This window comes from Actinia tenebrosa, unplaced genomic scaffold (assembly GCF_029948245.1).
Source record: "Actinia tenebrosa isolate PJP-AT-01 unplaced genomic scaffold, QUT_ActTen_1.0 PGA_scaffold2__45_contigs__length_23673736, whole genome shotgun sequence".
NCBI lineage: Eukaryota > Metazoa > Cnidaria > Anthozoa > Actiniaria > Actiniidae > Actinia > Actinia tenebrosa.
The window spans coordinates 23441115-23461191 of record NW_028292579.1 but is presented as its reverse complement, the minus strand read 5'-3'; the positions used below and the strand labels follow the sequence as shown (position 1 = coordinate 23461191).

Genomic DNA, 20077 nt, shown 5'->3' with positions numbered 1-20077 from the left:
TATTTGACCCATGGGAATCAAGGTTCATTTGCTCTCAGTGAATTAAACAGCACGTGATTACTATTGCATTATAACTCACCCCGCGCTGATCTAGGTTAATTTAAGCGAGAAATTGTGAAATTACATTCTATTCGTCGTCTGTATAAATACTTTTGAGAATAGATACCTTTAGCATCAGGTTTCCACTAACCGCTAACTGCTATGGACCAGGCCTTTAAACAAGCCCGCAAACACAGAGGAAAACTCAGCATCAATGGATTTCAATATGGCGGCTCTTCCAGTATAACAAGTTCGTCACGACGCCTTACTAAATGTTGAACGTTTGACGTAAAAAGGGAAAACACCTGACGTCGAACTGTAGTTTGAAGTTTGTGGTACCTAGCAAGAACGTCGTGCTATAAGGTCTCTAATAAAACCACCATTGATCAGCATCAACTTCGAACAGTTTGATATAGTACACGATGCGCGTCTTAAGACAAGCTTTTTTAGCATGAGCATAATGTTTTCCTATTTCAGACCACGCGTCATTCCCTAAAGCAGCCTTTCTAATATGGCTACGACTCAAACAGAATCTTATTCTCAAGAGGATGAAACGTGGTCTAAAAACATTACGCCCATTATATTTGCTGCGGATAAGCCGATTCAGTTTTTGTTTTTAAATACTAGCAAAGTTTTTCAATTTATAGTTCAGTATTGGTTAATTCAAGGCCATAACTAATAAAAATCAGACTTATTTATTTCATTTTAAGAATTTTTATTGGTTTTACAACTGTATGATAAAGTAGCAAATGATGCAAAAATTAAATATTAGCCAATTTCAGGGTATCGGGTAGTTTATATATATATTATTACTGTTATTTCTTTCATTATTTTAGGAGTCATAAGTTTAACATAAGATTTCACCATTTGTAGTTATTTCCAGATAGGTGTCTTTATATTCTTAGAAAACTCATTAATAATTCATGAGGAAAACACAATAGAAATCATGACCATGAAGGAGGTTTTATATCGGATAAAGATTCGTCTTCATTTGCATGAACTTTAACTTGGATTTTCTCTATCAAACTTGGTTCATTTCGTAAAAAAATCGGTACACAATGAGAACAAACATCATAAGTTTTCTAAGCCGTTCAATAATCTCGCAGATCGTGGTTTATCGGGTCTAAAACCACTCGGCTGCGCCTCGTGTTTTATACCCGATAAAACACTCCTGCTCGTTTATTAAACATTACATAATACAATCCTATTTACCTGATTACAATCACAAATTTAGCTTATAGTAGGCAAATAAAATCGGGACTTCACTTTATCCTTTAAACGATTTTAAGTACTGTTTAATGTATCTGTAAAAATGCTTAGCAAACCTAAGCTATTTAATCTTTATATAGATAATATTTAGCAAAGGCGCACGTTCACTTTGGCATGTTTGATCATGATTGTGAGTCTAACGTTCGTAATGGTCTGACCGTTTGGTCGATCGGTCAGTCGGTCTCTCAGTCGGTCAGTCAACCTTTTTTGAAATAGCCGTAGATGTTGTTGTTTAGTTCAGTACCTTGGTGATTATTGTTATTACCATCCATGCAGATCATCATCTATTACTTATCTTAACTTTCTACTTTCGAAGACGTCTCCGGTTCATCTGTGTGACGCCGCCACTCTTGCCTTTTTGTTTCATTTCGAACTTGCCTTTTCATCTTCATTTGGACAAATGAAAGGCTTTTTTGCTCATTTTTGGTTTGAAGTATTCTGTGATATGACACACAAAGTTACAGAAACGTCAATAAAGTAAACTATTAAAAAATCAAAGAAATAAATATTTAGTGCGCTCCGCTTTTTGCCATCAATTGTTTTTCTCTCTCTCTCTACAAGTTTAAACCTTCAAATTTTATCGATACCCTGAAACTTCGGCTGACCAAATTAAGTCAGGGCTCGGCCGGCTAACGCACAAATCGAACTGGAATGTAGCTGTTAGGTTTTTCGGAGATAGGTAAGCCAGAGAATCCGAAGAAAAACTTCGAATTAAATGGAGAGAACTGACTTACTCTAGCTACTCACATGTGATGGGAATCGAAGCCGAGACTCCAGTAAATAGAGTGCACTACTGCTACTTATTCTTCCTGTCTGTGCCCATCTTTCTGTTTGCCACTCTGCCTCTCTTTCGTCATTTTCTACAATTTCCCCCCTTCTCCAATAACCCCGCCTCCTCTTCTGTCCATAACTTTTTAAGCTAGCCCATAATGTTCTGTTTTGCTTTTGGATAAGCAAGCAGACAGCAATGCAAAATAAATTTAAAGTTTTCTCGAACGTGCGCTTCTGTTTAAAAGCTCTTTCCGAGTTTAAGAATCACAATCATGCGCCTAACCTAACAACGTAAAGGAAGACTGCCTTATAGACCTCCTCGGCTCTGGAGCGCTCGAGCGTAATGCTGTCCCATTTCAGACCACGTGTCATTCCCATTCCCAGAATAATATTTTTTGTTTGAATCGTATCCATATTCATGTGTTTTCTCATGTGCAACCGAGCGCAAACCTTAGACAATCGTAACACAAAATCAGAACAAAGAAATCTTACCTTTAATGGATGGACTCTGGTTTTCTCCACTTTCTCTAAAAAGGTTTAAAATCATAGCTAGATCATAACCACCTGGTATCCGGTACTGATGTGTGTGGTATATCACAGAATGACCCACGTGCGAAATACTTGTATGATTTATATAATCATCCTAAGGGTATCTGGTACTGATATTTGTGGCGTATATCACAGAATAACCCACGTACGCAATATTTGAATGAATTACATTATATCTGGTACTGATATGTGTGGTGTATCACAGAATAACCCATGTGCGCAATACTTGTATGATTTATATAATCACCCAAAGAGTATCTGTTACCGATATTTGTGGCGTATATCACAGAATAACCCACGTACGCAATATTTGTATGAATTACATTATATTTTGTACTGATATGTGTGGTGTATCACAGAATAACCCACACGTGCAACACCTTTATAATCTAACAAATACATACCTTTAGATGTTCTGTATTTTTGGCTTTTCCTTGTTATAGAACTCACTGCGTCACCATTCTTAAAATCAATGATAACATTTAGGTTCAAAATAAAGACAAAGCGGATCTTGTTTATCATGTTAGACCCCTCAATCTTTGACAGATACATTCAATAAAACATGTTTGTTTTATGAATCCCTTCAACTGACCTTACTCTATTATGCGCGCAGGCGACAAGCTGTTTTAAAAACCATCATTGGGAAAGGGTCAGTTATAACTTTCACGTCTTCAAAGAAACTTACTCTGAGCAAGATTCACACTAGTACTGACAACATGATATAATACACTTGTGTACTTACTGAGGGCAAGAAAACCGCACTATTGAAATCAAACGTTCTCGCGCGAAATCTCTTTAGCGCTGCTCTCACCTATAGATTTGACATACAAGATGTAATAAAAATGAATTAAATTAAATAACTCTCTTTATTTTAGTGTCTAGTCGTTCTAGCGCTTTCGCACTAATTGGGGAAACCTTTCGCTAACACGCACTACCACTACATTTAATATTCTATGCACACGACGCTCAACTCACATGTTGATTTTTACATACGGAGGGAGGAAACTGGAGAACCCGGAGAAAACCCTCGTAGCATAAGAGAGAACCCCAATTAAACAAACTCAATTCACATTTGGCGACTGCAGGGCTCGAAACAGCGACCCTACCCTATGGACTCACAGCGGTGAAAGACGACGCGTTAGTCGCGAACGCCACCCATGAAACCTGTAAAACCTGATAAGTAGAACAAATATATTGTAATTGAAACCATGAAGTCATAACGAACTTTAAGCTGTTTTAGTTTGCATTACCAAGTTCTGGGTGTACTGGTACGGGATGGTACAGTTCATTATTATGAATTGGAAAGTGAAAAATTAAAGTTTGGAATGAAAGCAACGAACAAACGTAGGAATTAAGGAATGAAGTGATTTTTAAAAAAGTAGGAAAATTAAGAATGAGAAAACAAAAAATTTAGAGAGAGAAATAATGAAGAAAAGAAGATGGAATGAAAAGATGGACAGTTGAATGAAGAAAGTAGGAAGAAGTGAAAAGATGAAAGAAAGTAGATATATTATAAGAGGGAGAAGAAGAGGGAACAAAAATGAAAATTTCAGAAATGAATAAGAAAAAAGAATAAAAGTAACTGAAATGGAAAATTGAGGGATTAAAAAAAAAACTATTCAGCAGTGATACACAACTTATACTGACCTCGCTGTTACCAACACAGTGAAATGAAAAGATGAAAAAACCCTATAACAAAGTAGAAAAAACCCAGAATTTATATGGTATTTGAGTTTTGGTTGTTCCGGCAAACCCCTGTCATGTCACAATAAAGACACAAGAAAAAGTAATTCATTAAAGTTATTCACAACTGAAAAACCAATGACTGACTAGAAACATCATCAATGATAAAGTCATTTATGTCGAAGCATTCTGTAAGTTTATTTACACTAAGGTTTAACTAACGTCAAGGCCTTGCATCGCGACGCACTAGTTTGCGAAAGAGAAGACAGGAGACATTGGTTTTGTACTAAATTTGGCTAGTGGCAAGTTTAATAGTCAATAAACATATATAATCGTACAAAATGCCATAATAACAGAAACTATAAAACTAACCATAAGGTTTGATGAGTACGTACCTGGAGTGAGTTTGTCACCGTGAAAATGTACTTAAAGACAATCGAGTTGTCTTGTACGATCAGCAGACCGAACACCCATGTTACCCCTAGCAACGGTAACAACACTGACACACCTTTCACACCTGACCTGAACAGAGCAAATAAAATTGAAATAATGAAATGATGAAATAACATAGGGAACTCAGAAAAATTCTGAGCCCAATAATCCAATCCACAACCCTCTCCATACACTAGTTTGGTGCTCACGGATCACCCTTGCTCGCCGGCATAAAGTATCCATAAGTTTATTAGTTAGAGCATCCGACTAGTATCAGAATACGGTTCATTCCCTTGAGTATTACTTTAAGTTGCTTTAGTAATGCTTGATACATTGATATTAATGAAATTTAAAGGATTAATCTAGATTAACTTCAAGAGAATGACATGTAGAATGAAATGGGAGAGTGAATATGTCTATTTAAACCAATTTGATAGCAATAATGTTAGATTTGCATTGATTGACATGTAATTATATATGACGATCGTACATAATAAAACACAAATACACCACAATTACTGGCGACGAGGATGGCCACATTGTAAAAATTCGGAGGACTTCTTCTTGAAATAATGTGAGATTTCCTTGGTTTTCACAAACAAAAATGGCCTTTATTGGAAGAATAGAACCATTCGACGAAGCTACAGAAACATGGAGTGCGTACATCGAGCGTTTGGAACAATATTTTACAGTCAACGAGATCAAAACAGAGAAGAAAGTTCCCGCGCTTCTTACGCTACTTGGAAGTAAAACTTATAATCTCTTACGAAATTTAGCAGCTCCAGAAAAGCCTTCTGAGCTTGAGTATAATACCATCGTACACCTTTTGGAGAGACAACTATCGCCTAAACCGTCTGTAATCACTCAACGTTTCCGATTTCATACAAGAATGCAAGACGAAGGAGAAACTATAAACGACTATGTAGCACAACTAAGGAAGTTGGCGATTCACTGCAACTTCGATAACCTGAACGACACACTCAGAGATAGATTAGTATGTGGAATCCGTAATACCGGAATACAGAAAAGATTACTTTCAGAATCTACGTTACCATTGGAAAAAGCTATCGCAATATCCGTAGCAATGGAAATGGCCGCGAAAGACGCCATTGAATTACAAGGTAAGCACAAAGAAGTTGGTGTAAACAAGATAGCTAAAGCAAAGCCTAGAAAACCAACCGAAAATCAGCTTAAACCAAGAGATAATACGTGTTTTAGATGTGATAAACCAGGTCATTCATCTAATTCATGTAAACATAAAGAAGCTACATGTTATTTTTGCAAGAAGAAAGGACATATCGAGAAAGCATGTTTAGCTAAACGCAGACAACAAACACGCCGCCATACACGCCGGAATGTACACGCCCTCGATAACAATGCCGATAGCGAAGACGAGTCGGACAGCGACAATGAACTTCCCGTAGGAAGCTTAGACATTAATTCGATAAAAGAGAAGAAAACTAAGCCTATTCAACTACCATTAAATATTAATGGAAAGAAAGTATCAATGGAGCTTGACACAGGATCAGCAGTTTCAGTTATGTCTAAAGATGAATTTGAGAAGCAAGTCGGCAAGGCTAAAATTGAGCCCACAAAAGTTGTTTTAAAAACCTACTCAGGAGAGAAAATTCATCCGTTAGGAATCACACGCGTCAAGGTAAAGTACAAAAATCAAGAGAAAAACCTCGAATTATATCTAGTCGAGAGAGGCACAGCAGCACTGTTTGGCCGAGATTGGTTAGCAGCGATACAGTTAGAATGGAAAGAGATAAACAACGTGTTAACACTGAATAAGGAACCTGCAAGTACCAACAACGCACTAGACAATATCTTAAACAAATATCCAACAGTCTTTGAAGAAGGAATTGGAAAAGTGAAGGACATCAAGGCGACATTAAAGTTCAAAGAGGAACCGCAACCAGTATTTCTGAAAGCCAGACAACTACCATATGCCTTGAGACCAAAGGTGGAGCAAGAATTAGACGAGCTAGAGAAAATGGGAATAATATCCAAAGTGGAAACAAGCGAATGGGCCACACCCATAGTTCCCGTACTCAAGAAAAACGGAAGAGTAAGAATCTGCGGAGACTTTAAGCTCACAGTTAATCCCCAGCTTGCAGTGGACCAGTACCCGTTACCCAGGATAGAAGATGTGTTCGCATCGTTAGCAGATGGAGAAAAGTTCACAAAGATCGATTTGAGACAAGCCTACCTACACATGGAGATGGAAGAAAACTCAAAGAAGTATTTAACTGTGAATACGCACAAGGGTCTATATCAGTTCAACCGGATGTTGTTTGGAATCGCGTCTGGACCAGCAATATGGCAGAGGACTATGGAACAGATTCTGCAAGGAATACCATCAGTCCAATGCATCCTAGATGACATGATAATAACTGGTAAGGACAATACCGAACATTTTAACAATCTGGATAGTGTGTTGAGCCGTCTGCAACAGTACCAACTCAAGGTCAACCTAGACAAATGCCAGTTCTTCCAAGATAAGATCGAATACTGTGGACACAAGATAGACAAGCACGGCATACACAAGACAGAGGAGAAGATTAAAGCAGTGCGTGATACTCCAGCACCAAAGAATGTCACTCAGCTTCGCGCATTCATTGGCCTCGTAAATTATTACCACAGATTTCTACCAGACCTAGCCTCGGTAATGAGACCACTCCACCAGCTACTGGAACAAGGTAAAGCATGGCAGTGGACGAAAGCATGTGACAAAGCCTTCGAGAAGGTAAAAGAGATGGTCACGTCAGATTTGGCATTGTGTCATCATGATTCCAAGAAGCCTATCCGCTTAGCATGCGACGCGTCACCATATGGAGTCGGCGCAGTTCTGTCCCATATCATCGATGGACAAGAAAGACCCATAGCATTCGCTTCTCGCACCTTAACGAAAGCAGAGAAAAACTACTCTCAAATTGACAAAGAAGCATTAGCAATCATCTTTGGAATCAAACGATTCCACACCTACCTTTACGGAAGACAGTTTACGTTGGTTACGGATCATCAACCACTAGTAACCATCTTCAGCCCAACCAAAGGCATACCAGTGACCACAGCTACAAGACTACAGCGATACGCTATGTTTCTATCAGGCTATACTTACGACATAGAGTATAGGAACACTAAGCGACACACTAACGCTGACGCCCTTTCAAGACTACCGTTCGAAGTAACCCCAGAGGATCAAAAGGAAGAAGCTGTTGACATTTTTCACTTAAGTCAGTTTGAACAGTTACCAGTGACAAGCGCAACAATCAGGCGAGAGACAACAAGGGACAAGATCTTAAGTAGAGTCTATGAACAGACCATGTCTGGATGGTCAACTAAGCCAGACGACAAGTTACTACTGGCGTACTACAATCGTCGAGATGAAATCACAACGTACCAGGGATGTCTCATGTGGGGAATACGAGTAATCATTCCAGACACCCTAAGGAAACAAGTATTGGAGGTCATCCATTCAACTCACCTAGGCGTAGTGAAAATGAAAGCCCTCGCTAGAAGTCACATCTGGTGGCCAGGAATCGACTCCGAAATTGAACAGATAACCAAAACCTGCTCTGGTTGTAACAAAGTACGAAACAACCCAACAAAGGTACCCATCCACCCCTGGGAATGGCCAAGTTCACCTTGGGAACGCATCCATATCGATTTTGCTGGACCATTTATGAACAAACAGTTTTTGATTATAGTCGACGCACACTCTAAATGGCCAGAGGTGTTTCCAATGAACACGATCACAGCAACAAGCACTATTGAGGTACTACGCTCAGTATTCGCAAGAAACGGCGTACCACAGCAGCTCGTTTCTGACAACGGACCGCAATTCACGTCAGAGGAATTTCAAACATTCATGAAGAGCAATGGGATTCACCATTTTAGATCAGCACCGTTCCATCCTGCAACGAATGGACAAGCAGAAAGATTCGTGCAAACCTTCAAACAGAGTATGAAGGCAATGAAATCAGAATCAGCCTCTTTAAACAAGAAGATAGCAAATTTCCTACTGATGTACCGCAACACACCTCATGCTACCACTAACGAAACACCAGCCAAAATGTTCCTTGGTCGAAACATACGTTCACGTCTGGATTTGATGAAGCCAGATATAAAAAGCACAGTGCAGAAGAAACAAATGAAGAAAGCACTTGAGAAGAAAACACCTATACGCTTGTTTGATGATGGACAGCCAGTGACAGTTCGAGACTACAGAGGACAAGACAAGTGGGTTAATGGAACCATCAACACACAACTAGGACCATTGATGTATGAAGTCAAAACAGAAGCTGGAAGTTATTGGAGAAGGCACACAGACCAAATCCAAGAAAGGAAGCATGATGAAAATCAAAGCGACCCTCAACCAAGACCAGCAGAAGATGTCTGCCCATCAGCAGTAGAACAGCCATCAGTCAGCACAACCCAGACAAGCAAGAAAGTTACCCCCGCTAAGAGCAACATGACGCAAGAAGGACAAGGCAAAGGACATCGATACCCAACAAGGCACAGAAGCCCACCAAAACGTTATATGTATGAACAATATTAGGACAGTCATAATAGATATGAACATTCAGAGACATTATTATTGAGTTATTTTTTCTATCACAGTGATTCATAACTAAGAAGGGAGGAAATGTTAGATTTGCATTGATTGACATGTAATTATATATGACGATCGTACATAATAAAACACAAATACACCACAAATAAAGTGTGCAAACCCCCTTTCTCCTTTACACCACTGGGAAAATATGTGCAGGGGAAAATCCAGGAACTGCAGCAAAGTGGGAGGGGCGGAAAAAATTTCTGCGTTAGAAGTAACTCTATCGCTAACCAGAATAAAAGGGGGTCGCGGCACCTTGGGCTTACCCCTAAATCCTTCCATGGTGTGTTAATAAAGGTAGGAACTACTTGCAACATAAGGCAATCAGATATTATATTATACATCATCTTTATAAACTATATGCCCGTCTCCTCCTCTATCACCTCATACACACGCCACAAACACAACCTGTATCAAACATAGGCTCTGTAGCAGAATAGACTTGATATCATTTTCAATGTTATGTGCCCACTCCCCTCTTTCCCTCCCCCCTCCCCCTCAACACCATCACCTCACTGCAGCACCAAGAATAGGTGGAACACGCCCCTTCCCATGATACTAAAAGGACAAAAGAAATATCCAAATGAAATAAACACAACCTATTTTTTTGTCAACCAATGTGGTGGCGTCAATTATATCTTAAGAATGCATCCAGTAGTTATAAATAGTCACAATACCTACATTATCCTAGCACGTTGGGACTTCTGCATATCAGCTGAGGTAACCACAACCTTGATGACCATCACCAAGATGATCAGGTTAATCTGGACAATTAAAATAAAGATTATTTGTGAGTAACATGTCAGTTGCATATGGATAGAGTTTGTTGGTTCTCCCCTCTGATTCGACGGTTTCTCTTCCCTCTGTTAATCCTAACAAGCTTAAATATATTTCAATCTGCGAGCTAGCTACTATAATATTGTCGTGTCTGGGCTGGGTTGGGCTGGGTTGGGCTGGGTTGGGCTGGGTTGGGCTGGGTTGGGCTGGGTTGGGCTGGGTTGGGCTGGGTTGGGCTGGGTTGGGCTGGGTTGGGCTGGGTTGGGTTGGGTTGGGTTGGGTTGGGTTGGGTTGGGTTGGGTTGGGTTGGGTTGGGTTGGGTTGGGTTGGGTTGGGTTGGGTTGAATTGGTAAAATGGTTTTAAGTGGTGTGGTGTATTATTGTTAAGGTGTGCTTTCTAAGGTTTAGCACCAGCGGAGTTGTCTGCGTTCCTCGACAGGGCTTCAATTTGTTTTGGTTAGCCTTTTCCTAGCGGGGCTGAGTACAATTTAGATTTTTCGTGGTGAATAAACTTGTATTCCACCAGTAGCATTTACGATAAATCACAAAAAATCATATTTCATAGGTTTTCTTGCCAGAATCATGGGAGATCCTTATCAAAATATTATATTTAATCTTCAATTCTGATTGGTTAACCTTGAATTCCTTCTTAAGGTCAACTCAAACTCAGCCCTGGCATGCATGTACGCATTCCTTGCTGTGTCAAGATTGCTGTGTGAGGGTTCTCGTAACTTTTTTGTTTTTCAAATGAACCATACCAATGCAACGATAACCACTGGTCCAATGAACACCCAGATAAAACTATTTTTAAGTGACAACCAACACCTGCAAGAAAATGTCGATCCATTAGTCTGAGATAACCTTCAAAGACACAATTAGATTAATACACAGTATGAATAGAAGATCATAATTCTGATCTTACATTCCCATACCCCTCGAATAAATTAGGAACAACATGATATATTATTTTAATGCTTTTTAGAACATTCAAAAATCATCCTTATTTTTAAGAGGAATCGATTTTTGAGGAGGGAAAATTCGGGGATCCCGGAGAAAAACTGTCCAAACCAAAATAGGTATAATCAGAAAAACTACTCTCATATGACACCAAGTCCAACTAAGTCCGGGAGTCGAACCCGTCCCGTATCAGAGAGAGGCGAGCGCTCTCACCACTACGCTTCACGTGTTAGCAAGATAAAGAAACTTAAATAAGGACATTAAAAGCACCACTTGAAATATTAAGTCTAAAGAAAATTTCGAATGTTTTTCTACCATTTCAATTCTTAATACAATTTCAAATTGGGGTCTTTCTCTTAGAGAAAAGTGAGTGTTAGTTGAATAAAACAAACATTATCATGATAAATGGTCATGGCTTTATAACATGTAATGAGAAATCATGCTCACGCTAAATTTGTCCCATATCCAAATGAGTTTATTGAAGCAGCGCCTCCAACGTAAATCAATGGGAAACCTAAATACAGTTGGGAGCATTAGATCATTTATTTATTTATCATATCATTTTCATAATTACGAGCTTAGACAACTATTAGCTGTAAATCGAGTTGTATGGAGGAAAGGAAGGAAGGAAGCAAGGAAGCAAGGAAGCAAGGAAGCAAGGAAGCGAAGCAAGGAAGCAAGGAAGCAAGGAAGCAAGGAAGCAAGGAAGCAAGGAAGCAAGGAAGCAAGGAAGCAAGGAAGCAAGGAAGCAAGGAAGCAAGGAAGCAAGGAAGCAAGGAAGCAAGGAAGCAAGGAAGCAAGGAAGCAAGGAAGCAAGGAAGCAAGGAAGCAAGGAAGCAAGGAAGCAAGGAAGCAAGGAAGCAAGGAAGCAAGGAAGCAAGGAAGCAAGGAAGCAAGGAATGAAAAAATGAATGAATAAATGGACAAGTAAAATACACAGTTCGAAAATTAAAAAAAGACCGGCATGCATTTACTCACCCCATCCAAAGATATAGTAATACATCATTCTCATGCTCTCAGTTCCATAGACCCTGACGATCTTCATGTACAAATGAAAGCCTTCAACACACATCCAGGAGAATGAGGCTAGGAACAAGTAGTGCAGGATCCCAGCTACGATGCCGCACAGAACCTATCCAAATGGATGGTTATTGTCGTTAAGTAAATATAAAAATAAACAAATCTTTCAATTTTACTTTTTGAGGTTTTGCCGAGGAAGTAAATTATATTAACACCGAAAAGCACGGTGAAACTGAAAACTGAGGCTCTGGAATCAAGGAAAAGACCTAACCACAGGCAGCCCAAGCAATGTATCTGTGCTGCTCATGCTGAAAAAATCGCACAATGCCGAATTAATCCAGAAATCGAACCTGAAGGCCCCAGAGGTCAGAGGCAAGTGCACTACCTGCTACGCTACTCTTGACGTAGCTTTGTGTGTTTCCTACGGGCTTGCTTTGTCGTAATTTTTTACCATCGTTTGAAACTACGTACCAAATCCAAAAATGTCATTTAGTTTTTGTTCGAATGCGCATAGACTGATTTATTCCAAGTCTAAAAAGATATAACTAGCTAAAAACTAGTGTGAACTGCGTCGGTGTTTCTAATGAAACAGTAATGATGAAAAGGTAAATTATACACCGTGAAAAGATGAAAAAACTTACTTAAGTAAGTTTTTCCATCTTTTCACGGTGTATAATTTACCTTTTCATCATTACTATTCCAAGTCTAAGCATTCGAAGCTCGATATGAGAGAAATTCAGACGCTGTGCATTGCAGAGGGAGTACAACTAGCAGAGAATCCGGGGGAGATGGAAGAAAACCATATGAAAGTCGAGCCAGATAGAAATGATAGAGAGAGGTTGGGCATAGCTCAGTGCCCACTACTAGTGTCTTACAACGTAGCCAGGGTCATATTCAAAATAATAAGCCTTAACAAATCTAAATCACAAGCCTTAAAGTCATCTTATTGGACCGTATTTATCCTAGCTGTTGGATGACTAATCTCTTCATACTCACCTTGTGTGTCGTGGCATCTATACCGATCAGGAAGAGAAGCTGTGATAACAAGATGGATAAAGAGAGGTGCATATGGATGCGATGGCGATCAGACGAGAGTGCTCTGAAAACAATATAAGGGATACATGCGATAAATATTTGGTATGAAGTGATACCTGTTTTAAGCAACCTTGTATTCTGTCTGCTAAATAAAGGTCATTTGCGACGTATTAATTTTGGTAAGTCAAAGTCTGTTAAGATATATGTATCTTCTGATAGAAGAGAGGAAGGAAGAAAGGGAGCAGAAATAAAAAAAGAGGAAGACAATAAAAGAACGAGACGGAATGGCAAAAAGAGGGGAAAAGAGTGGAGAGGATAGAAAGGGAGTAGCGTAGGGAGGGATGGAAGGGAAGGGAAGGGAAGTGAATAAGGAAAGAAGGAATCAAAGAAAGAAAGAAAGAAAGAAAGAAAGAAAGAAAGAAAGAAAGAAGTGCAATATATCAAATTATACTTCATCCACTGTCACTACCTTGCCTATCATTTTAAAATATAACTGTAACTTACTCGATTGAGTAAAATATAATCAAGGTAATAGACAGTGCAGCAATAGATAGACCACAACATATGTAAGTCAATAGGTCGAGGGCAAAGGCGTGGTGGTCTGGAAACTGAAGCATAGTCACATTATTACTTTATTACATAGGACTAATACTTATATATCGGTTAATACTAAAAAAAACTGACACGCCATCTTGGTTACATAATTTAAGAAAGGCGAGCAACATTTGAAGGTGTGGATGGGGTTTAACAAATACTTGACAATTAACATAAGGTAGTTAACTGACAAATAACCTTGCTAAAATTAGTAGTTTTAAAAACAGTTAACTGATGTTTCATTATTTTTGTTAATGGTTAATATCATGGTCAGCGCTCAAATTGGCTCCACAAAACATATAAAAAACTTAAAAGTCTGTTCTTTTGATTGCAACAAGCCCACTGTTAAACATTAGAAAGGAGATCTTGACTACGCATTACGCATTAAGTTATGCATTAAGTTCTACATGACGGGCTTACCTTGACGTTGGTAGTTGAGAAGAGGACAGCAAAGGTCGTAAGGTGAATGGTGGAACACTGAATATGCGTGTTATTGGATGAAATAAACTCTACGCCGTCTTTTTTCCAAGCACTAAAAAGAAAAATACACCACAAAGCAGAGTTGTTAAATAAATTTTCGTGAAATCTTTAAATGGCAAAATATTCTTAAGACCCTCCTTCCCCTTTGAAGTTCCCCAAAAAATAACTATCCCCCTCCCTCCCTCCCCCCCCCCCCCCCCCCCCCCCCTCGCATTTTACTGGTAAAATTTTTTCCGATCTCCCCTAAATTTCACCTGCCCCACCTCTGCCATACATTATTAACGCAGCCTAACTACGTGTTTCCAAAAGCACTCAGTGTACTTTGCCGTGTTAGTTACTTATTTTCAGTATAAATATAAATTTTGTTCTTACTTTGATGACTTGTTCCAGTATACACAATGCGGAGTGCTTTCTCTTAATGCGGTATTCTGAAAATAAAATGTGTGAATTTGGACCACGAAATAGAATACCCCCCTTATGTCAATACAGCGTCGTGGAAATCCAGAAAAGCTAATACTGACTTCTTTTGTAATGTGAAGAAGAAGAGAATGAAAGGAGAAGAAAAATAAAGAAGAAGAAGATAAGCAAATAAATGACATGGACAAGAAAGAAATAATGGAAAAACGGGGGAAATGATAAAAGGGAAAGGAAAGGAAAGGAAAGGAAAGGAATGGAATGGAAAGGAAGATTACCAGAGATACAAATAAGTCTTTATTGTTGACGATCAATCATAAGTAGTAAAAATAAAAACATTTTTATTTAAGTGTCTAGTCATTCTAGCGCTTTCGCACTAATTGGGGACACTTTTCACTCTCATACACTATCGCTACATTTAATGTTCTATGCACAAAACGCTCAACTCACGTGTTGATTTTTACGGGAGGAAACCGGAGAAACCCCTCGTAGCATAGGAGATAACACCAAATTAAACAAACTCAATTCAAATATGGGGTGCCTGCATGGCTCAAACCAGTGACCCGAACCTTTGGAACCACAGTGGTGAAAGGCGAAGCGTTACCAGTCACCAAGCTACCCTAAGAGTGCAGACATGTATTTAGCTCACCTGGAGGGCAAAGTTTATAAGTATTGGAGCAGATAGAATCCTAATGTTCTTGTTATTGATCAGTATTGTTATTGCTACCAGATGAGACATATTCTGTGTAATATGGTCTTCACTAGTAAAAAAAAATATACTGTCATTGAAAAATATCTACAGTGAAGCTCCTCTTTTTTTAGGTAACGGCGCTTCTTCGCGCTGGTGCCGGTTGAGAATAACCTCTGAATCTACACTCACTAAATGCAACCACATCTAAATAAACATCTTCGATTGACAATGCTCCCTCATGATCATTAGTACCGTATCTTATGGGAACGTCTCAAATAAAGAATGTAACTCTTTGTAGATTTTCACTTTCATGCAAGGTTACCCCTAATTCAACTCTTCCTAAATGGAACCCACCCTAGGTAAAAATAAATAATAAATGATCTTCGATTTTCTCGTACCTTATGGAGCTGTCAACATCTCTTGGAAAAAGGCCCTCAACGTCTTTGTAGACTTTTATCACGACTGACACTTTATCTAGGAAAACAATTGCAAAGGCATAGCAAAAGACACATGGATTTTTAAACTTTATCCTAAACTTTGTATGGCACGTCAGTTTGATTGCTCAATAAAAATATGTGAGGTAACACCTTCCAAAGTTATCGCTACCCTGAAACAACCTCTGGCCGATCAAAGTCAGGGCAAAGCTAACTCAAATTGGAATTTAGCTTGTTAGGTTTTTGCCGAGGAAGGAAAACTAGCAAATGGACACGAAGAAAACCATCGAATCATGGGAGAGACCTATAAAACTTTACTCACTTCTGATGTCGCGTCCAGGAAAGGAACCAATTCCGAATTCCCAGAGGTCAGAGGCGAGTGCACTACCAATACACTATCCTTGACTCTTTCCTTAAACACTCTTAGAGGGGGCTGGTACGGGGTACTCCCACCCCTCCTGGCTAATTGGGTTAGAGTTAGTGACCAATAAGCCTGAAGCGAGATGACGTTTTACCCCCGTCTCTAGACCATAATCCTTTTCACACTGTTTTTGTTCTTTAATTATGACTATTGTTCCTGTATTCTCTAAGGAATCAAAAAATTTAATATGAAAGAGTTTTAAAAACTATTATGTTATAGAGTCGGGGGTAAAACGTCATCTCGCTTCAGGCTTATTGTTTTAACCTTGATCATAAAACGATGATCACCTTGTATCCTGGTAAGCATAATACCTGTATTGGTAACATGTGTTGCGATAGTTTCACGACGTAGGATAACAGAGTCTTGAATGGTTGTGTCTGTAACTTGTCTTGTGCTTATGGTTGAGTAGAAGCCTTGGAAATCTGCTTGGGCATATTTTACGATCTGAATAGCTGAAACCAACAAACAAATTATTCAAATATATATATATATATATATATATATATATATATATATATTATTTATTACTGCAAAAAGTTAGGCTATCAGAGCCCCTCCGCAGGCAAAAAATATTTTCTGTTCCTAGAAAGTAGCCATTTATTTTATAATTCAACGTTAACGGTGAATTCTTATCTTAGTAGCATTAAGTTGCAAAAGACTAACATATCGAATAGACTACCCAATACTAGCTATAAATACTATATGAATGTTATGTCCACCTACCCATATTTGTGCCTAGATAACCGAGTCTGGCAACGATACCCGGCGAGGATTGTAATATTTTTCCTGCTGCTATTTCGCTTATTTCGTCCATGAGATCAAGCATAGTAATCTAAAGATTGATGACATAAGATGTCCTTAAGAAAATGAAATTATCATATAGGTAGTTGTCTATTTTATTTCATCTTTGAACTAACAAAACATCATTTTTCTAGCCACACCTCGGTATTTTTAAAATTGGAGGAACTCTCTCTTTTTCCTTCTCTCGATCTTTCTCGCTCCCTCCTCCCCCCCCCCCCCCCCCCCCCTCCCCCTCCCTCCCTACTTATTTTCTCTCCATTCCTTCGATCCTTCCCTTCCTACCTTCCTCCTAGCCTAACTGATGACACAGGACTTCTTTAGGAACATAAAATGATAGGTATTCTCCTCTATACTTTATTTCATCTTAAATCTATCTAATGCATCTGCGTCTCCCTCCTTCGTTCCCATCCTGCCTCCCTTCATATTCCTTCCTCCCTCATATTTTGCAAAAACGTTTCTTACCAGTTTTGAATCGTTCCATATTTGTTTATTGCGTGGATCAATAATCTCATCAACTATCCGCGAAACATTGTTAAACAAATCCCAGAAATCCTAAGGGAAAAAATACCATGGAATAAATGATAATTTCTTTCTTGGGGGAGGGGAAGGGTGTCGGGGCATCCAAATAAATGAGGGATTTTAATCTTGGAAAAAATACCCCTACAAAGCTTTCAGAATTTATTTTCTTGTTATATAAAAAAGCTATATATAAAATAGTTTTAAATTTTTATGTAAACGGTAACTTAATTAATGATGCTTTTAAAATATTGTTTTTGTTTTTTCCATCAGAAATTAACAATAACAAAATATAAAATATAAATATAAACAGATAGATTTTTAATGAGCGAACTTGTCCAATGCATTTCTTTTTAATAGATATCCAGCCAATCAGAGCGCGCGTTATAGTGTTGCTGTTTAACAAGATATTCAACTATTCACTTCCTGTAAAATCAATACCAAAAGTACTAAATTGGAGTTTATATGCACTTTAAGAAGGAGAACAAACTCTGACATACCCAATTATCACCGAGAGAGATTACTTGTGACGTATTGGCCAGGATCATGTAGGTATCCTTCAGTTCAGTCAGCGCTTCAACACATCCATCGAGCTGGATTCTGGTAAGTGATTGGTTGATGACCACGTAATAAATGTCTGTGACCAAGCCTGCAAAGTAGTTTGCAAGCTCCAAGGGATTGATTAAACCAGATTGGTTCTGTCAAAATATGTAGAATGTATGTTAAGGTGGTATTACACCAAAAAAAGGGAGCATTTTGAAGCAAATTGTCAAAATTCAAAACATCTTTAATTGTAATCTTTTTAAAATCACTTCTTTATCATACAGTTGATTTTTCAATTTGCCGAAATGGCTACATGGTAAATATTTCAGACATGATATTTTTCTTGTCTTTTAGACAAATGCCACGAAATCAACAAAGAAATCTAACAATGTATGGTTCTAGGAGTGGCAAACAAAACTAGAAAATTTAAGAGATACAAAAAATAAAAATTAATTTCTCTAACTTGTAGATTTTTTGTGATATGTTTTACTTATTACCAAAATTAAATCTACAATAGTGAGAAAAACTCATCTTTTGTTGGATATTGAGTCCTAAAAAACTATTTAGAAATAATTTATAACAAATTGTGTATTTCTTTTTTCAGTAGTTAATGTGTTATTTGGTTTACAATAACCACCACTTTTTTCTCCTTCGGGTTCGGGTTAATTATTGACTATGAAAATATTTGGTCCACCATGATATTTTTTTGTCAGTGTGGTCTTCTCTATAACATGCAATAAAGTGTTCGTTGTCATGCTTTTTCAATAAAATGTTCATTTGATTTGTATAATATCACCTTAATGTACTACTGGACTGAATGAATGCGTGAACCATAATTCTGCGGCCACATTAAGGTAATATATTCCCTTGTTTTGCACTGCGCATTTTTCTGCGCATGCAGCTAAAAGCATGGAACTAACAAAGCTTAGGCATATTTCTTTCGGAAACTAAATAAGAAACATGTTTAAAACCAATTTTCTCTCTCTCTCTTTTTTTTTTTTGAGTACCTAGAGGAATAGTTCTTATCGTAGTTGAGCACGCCACCCCAACAAACCAGCAGTATCGTGATGAACGTAGCATCAAAACGAGACTATCGGGTCGAGCTTCGAATAATTTGCTAAGAAATTTACTACAAATCTTCGAGGGATCACTACATTTTGATAGATATCTTTGAGATACAAGGTATCTTGTAGTCTTTCTAACTATGGTCAAACACAATATAGCTTTTGGATGTATGAACAGTAGTTTGAAGGATATATGAAATATGAAGGGAAGTTTATTGGATCGATTTTGAAATATTTTGATGGGAATAGTTGACATGTGCAATTTTTGGGCGTTCGTAGAGACGCACATATTTGCATTTTTCACGTAGTATTTCATAAACGAGAGCGAGTGTTGGATCAGGGGTTCCAATGACTTTGATGGATCTAATAGTATAGATTATCTAATTAATGTCCATGCAAAGTTTCAGGACAAAGTTATTATAATATTACTATGTATCATTCTTTAGGCATATTTCGTACCTTTAAGCAGGAACTTCGTAGCTGTATCTGTCGAATTTGTTTATTTATTGGATCTTGGTCAAGTGCCAGTGTTCGATGGGTTCCCAGGCTATTGGGCAGGCAGTCTATTAAAATGCCAAGATTAAAGGTTTGGTTACTGAATAGCGTGCTTTAATTGAGTTTTGGGTACATGCACGCGGGAGGCTGCTAAGCATGAAAGAATCGTAAAAGTGGATGATGGTACATGTAGTGTTGATAGTGATGATAATATGTGAGCGATTCTTATGAAGTGCAGCTCTCTCTATATATATATATGCACTCAGCCCTGCAACTGACGCCTTAAGTCTATACTAACATTTAACAGCATGTGACGTTGCTTCACCCCACGAATAGGCAACATTTGGAAATGACGAACTTGAATTCCAAGTCTTGTAGAACTTGCCAGAATAATCTAGAACACATAAAACAGATGTTTTTACCACTATTGTGAATTTTCTCAGTTTCTAATTGGTCTAGATCCGGGGGAAA

General features: G+C 38.3%; 1 protein-coding gene across 3 annotated transcripts in view; it reads right to left on the bottom strand.

The window, feature by feature from the left end:
- Positions 1 to 780: 780 nt before the first annotated feature.
- Positions 781 to 20077, bottom strand: part of LOC116300429 (uncharacterized) — a 44252-nt gene continuing 24955 nt past the window's right edge. For 2 of the 3 annotated variants that reach the window (XM_031709306.2, XM_031709305.2), the window contains 22 exons: positions 19905 to 20000; positions 19571 to 19674; positions 18005 to 18202; positions 17451 to 17540; positions 16911 to 17019; positions 16499 to 16639; positions 15731 to 15806; positions 15291 to 15402; positions 14600 to 14655; positions 14168 to 14279; positions 13658 to 13761; positions 13115 to 13217; positions 12077 to 12230; positions 11546 to 11612; positions 10900 to 10966; positions 10046 to 10128; positions 4707 to 4833; positions 4276 to 4317; positions 3371 to 3439; positions 3033 to 3090; positions 2572 to 2606; positions 781 to 1746 (listed from right to left, as the gene is read on the bottom strand). In XM_031709306.2, the coding sequence (XP_031565166.1) occupies positions 1726 to 1746; positions 2572 to 2606; positions 3033 to 3090; positions 3371 to 3439; positions 4276 to 4317; positions 4707 to 4833; positions 10046 to 10128; positions 10900 to 10966; positions 11546 to 11612; positions 12077 to 12230; positions 13115 to 13217; positions 13658 to 13761; positions 14168 to 14279; positions 14600 to 14655; positions 15291 to 15402; positions 15731 to 15806; positions 16499 to 16639; positions 16911 to 17019; positions 17451 to 17540; positions 18005 to 18202; positions 19571 to 19674; positions 19905 to 20000 (2024 nt within the window). In that variant the 3' untranslated portion in view covers positions 781 to 1725. Of the gene's footprint in view, positions 1747 to 2571; positions 2607 to 3032; positions 3091 to 3370; positions 3440 to 4275; positions 4318 to 4706; positions 4834 to 10045; positions 10129 to 10899; positions 10967 to 11545; positions 11613 to 12076; positions 12231 to 13114; positions 13218 to 13657; positions 13762 to 14167; positions 14280 to 14599; positions 14656 to 15290; positions 15403 to 15730; positions 15807 to 16498; positions 16640 to 16910; positions 17020 to 17450; positions 17541 to 18004; positions 18203 to 19570; positions 19675 to 19904; positions 20001 to 20077 lie in introns of those variants that run through there. The other variant, XR_004197602.2, reaches the window with a different exon arrangement.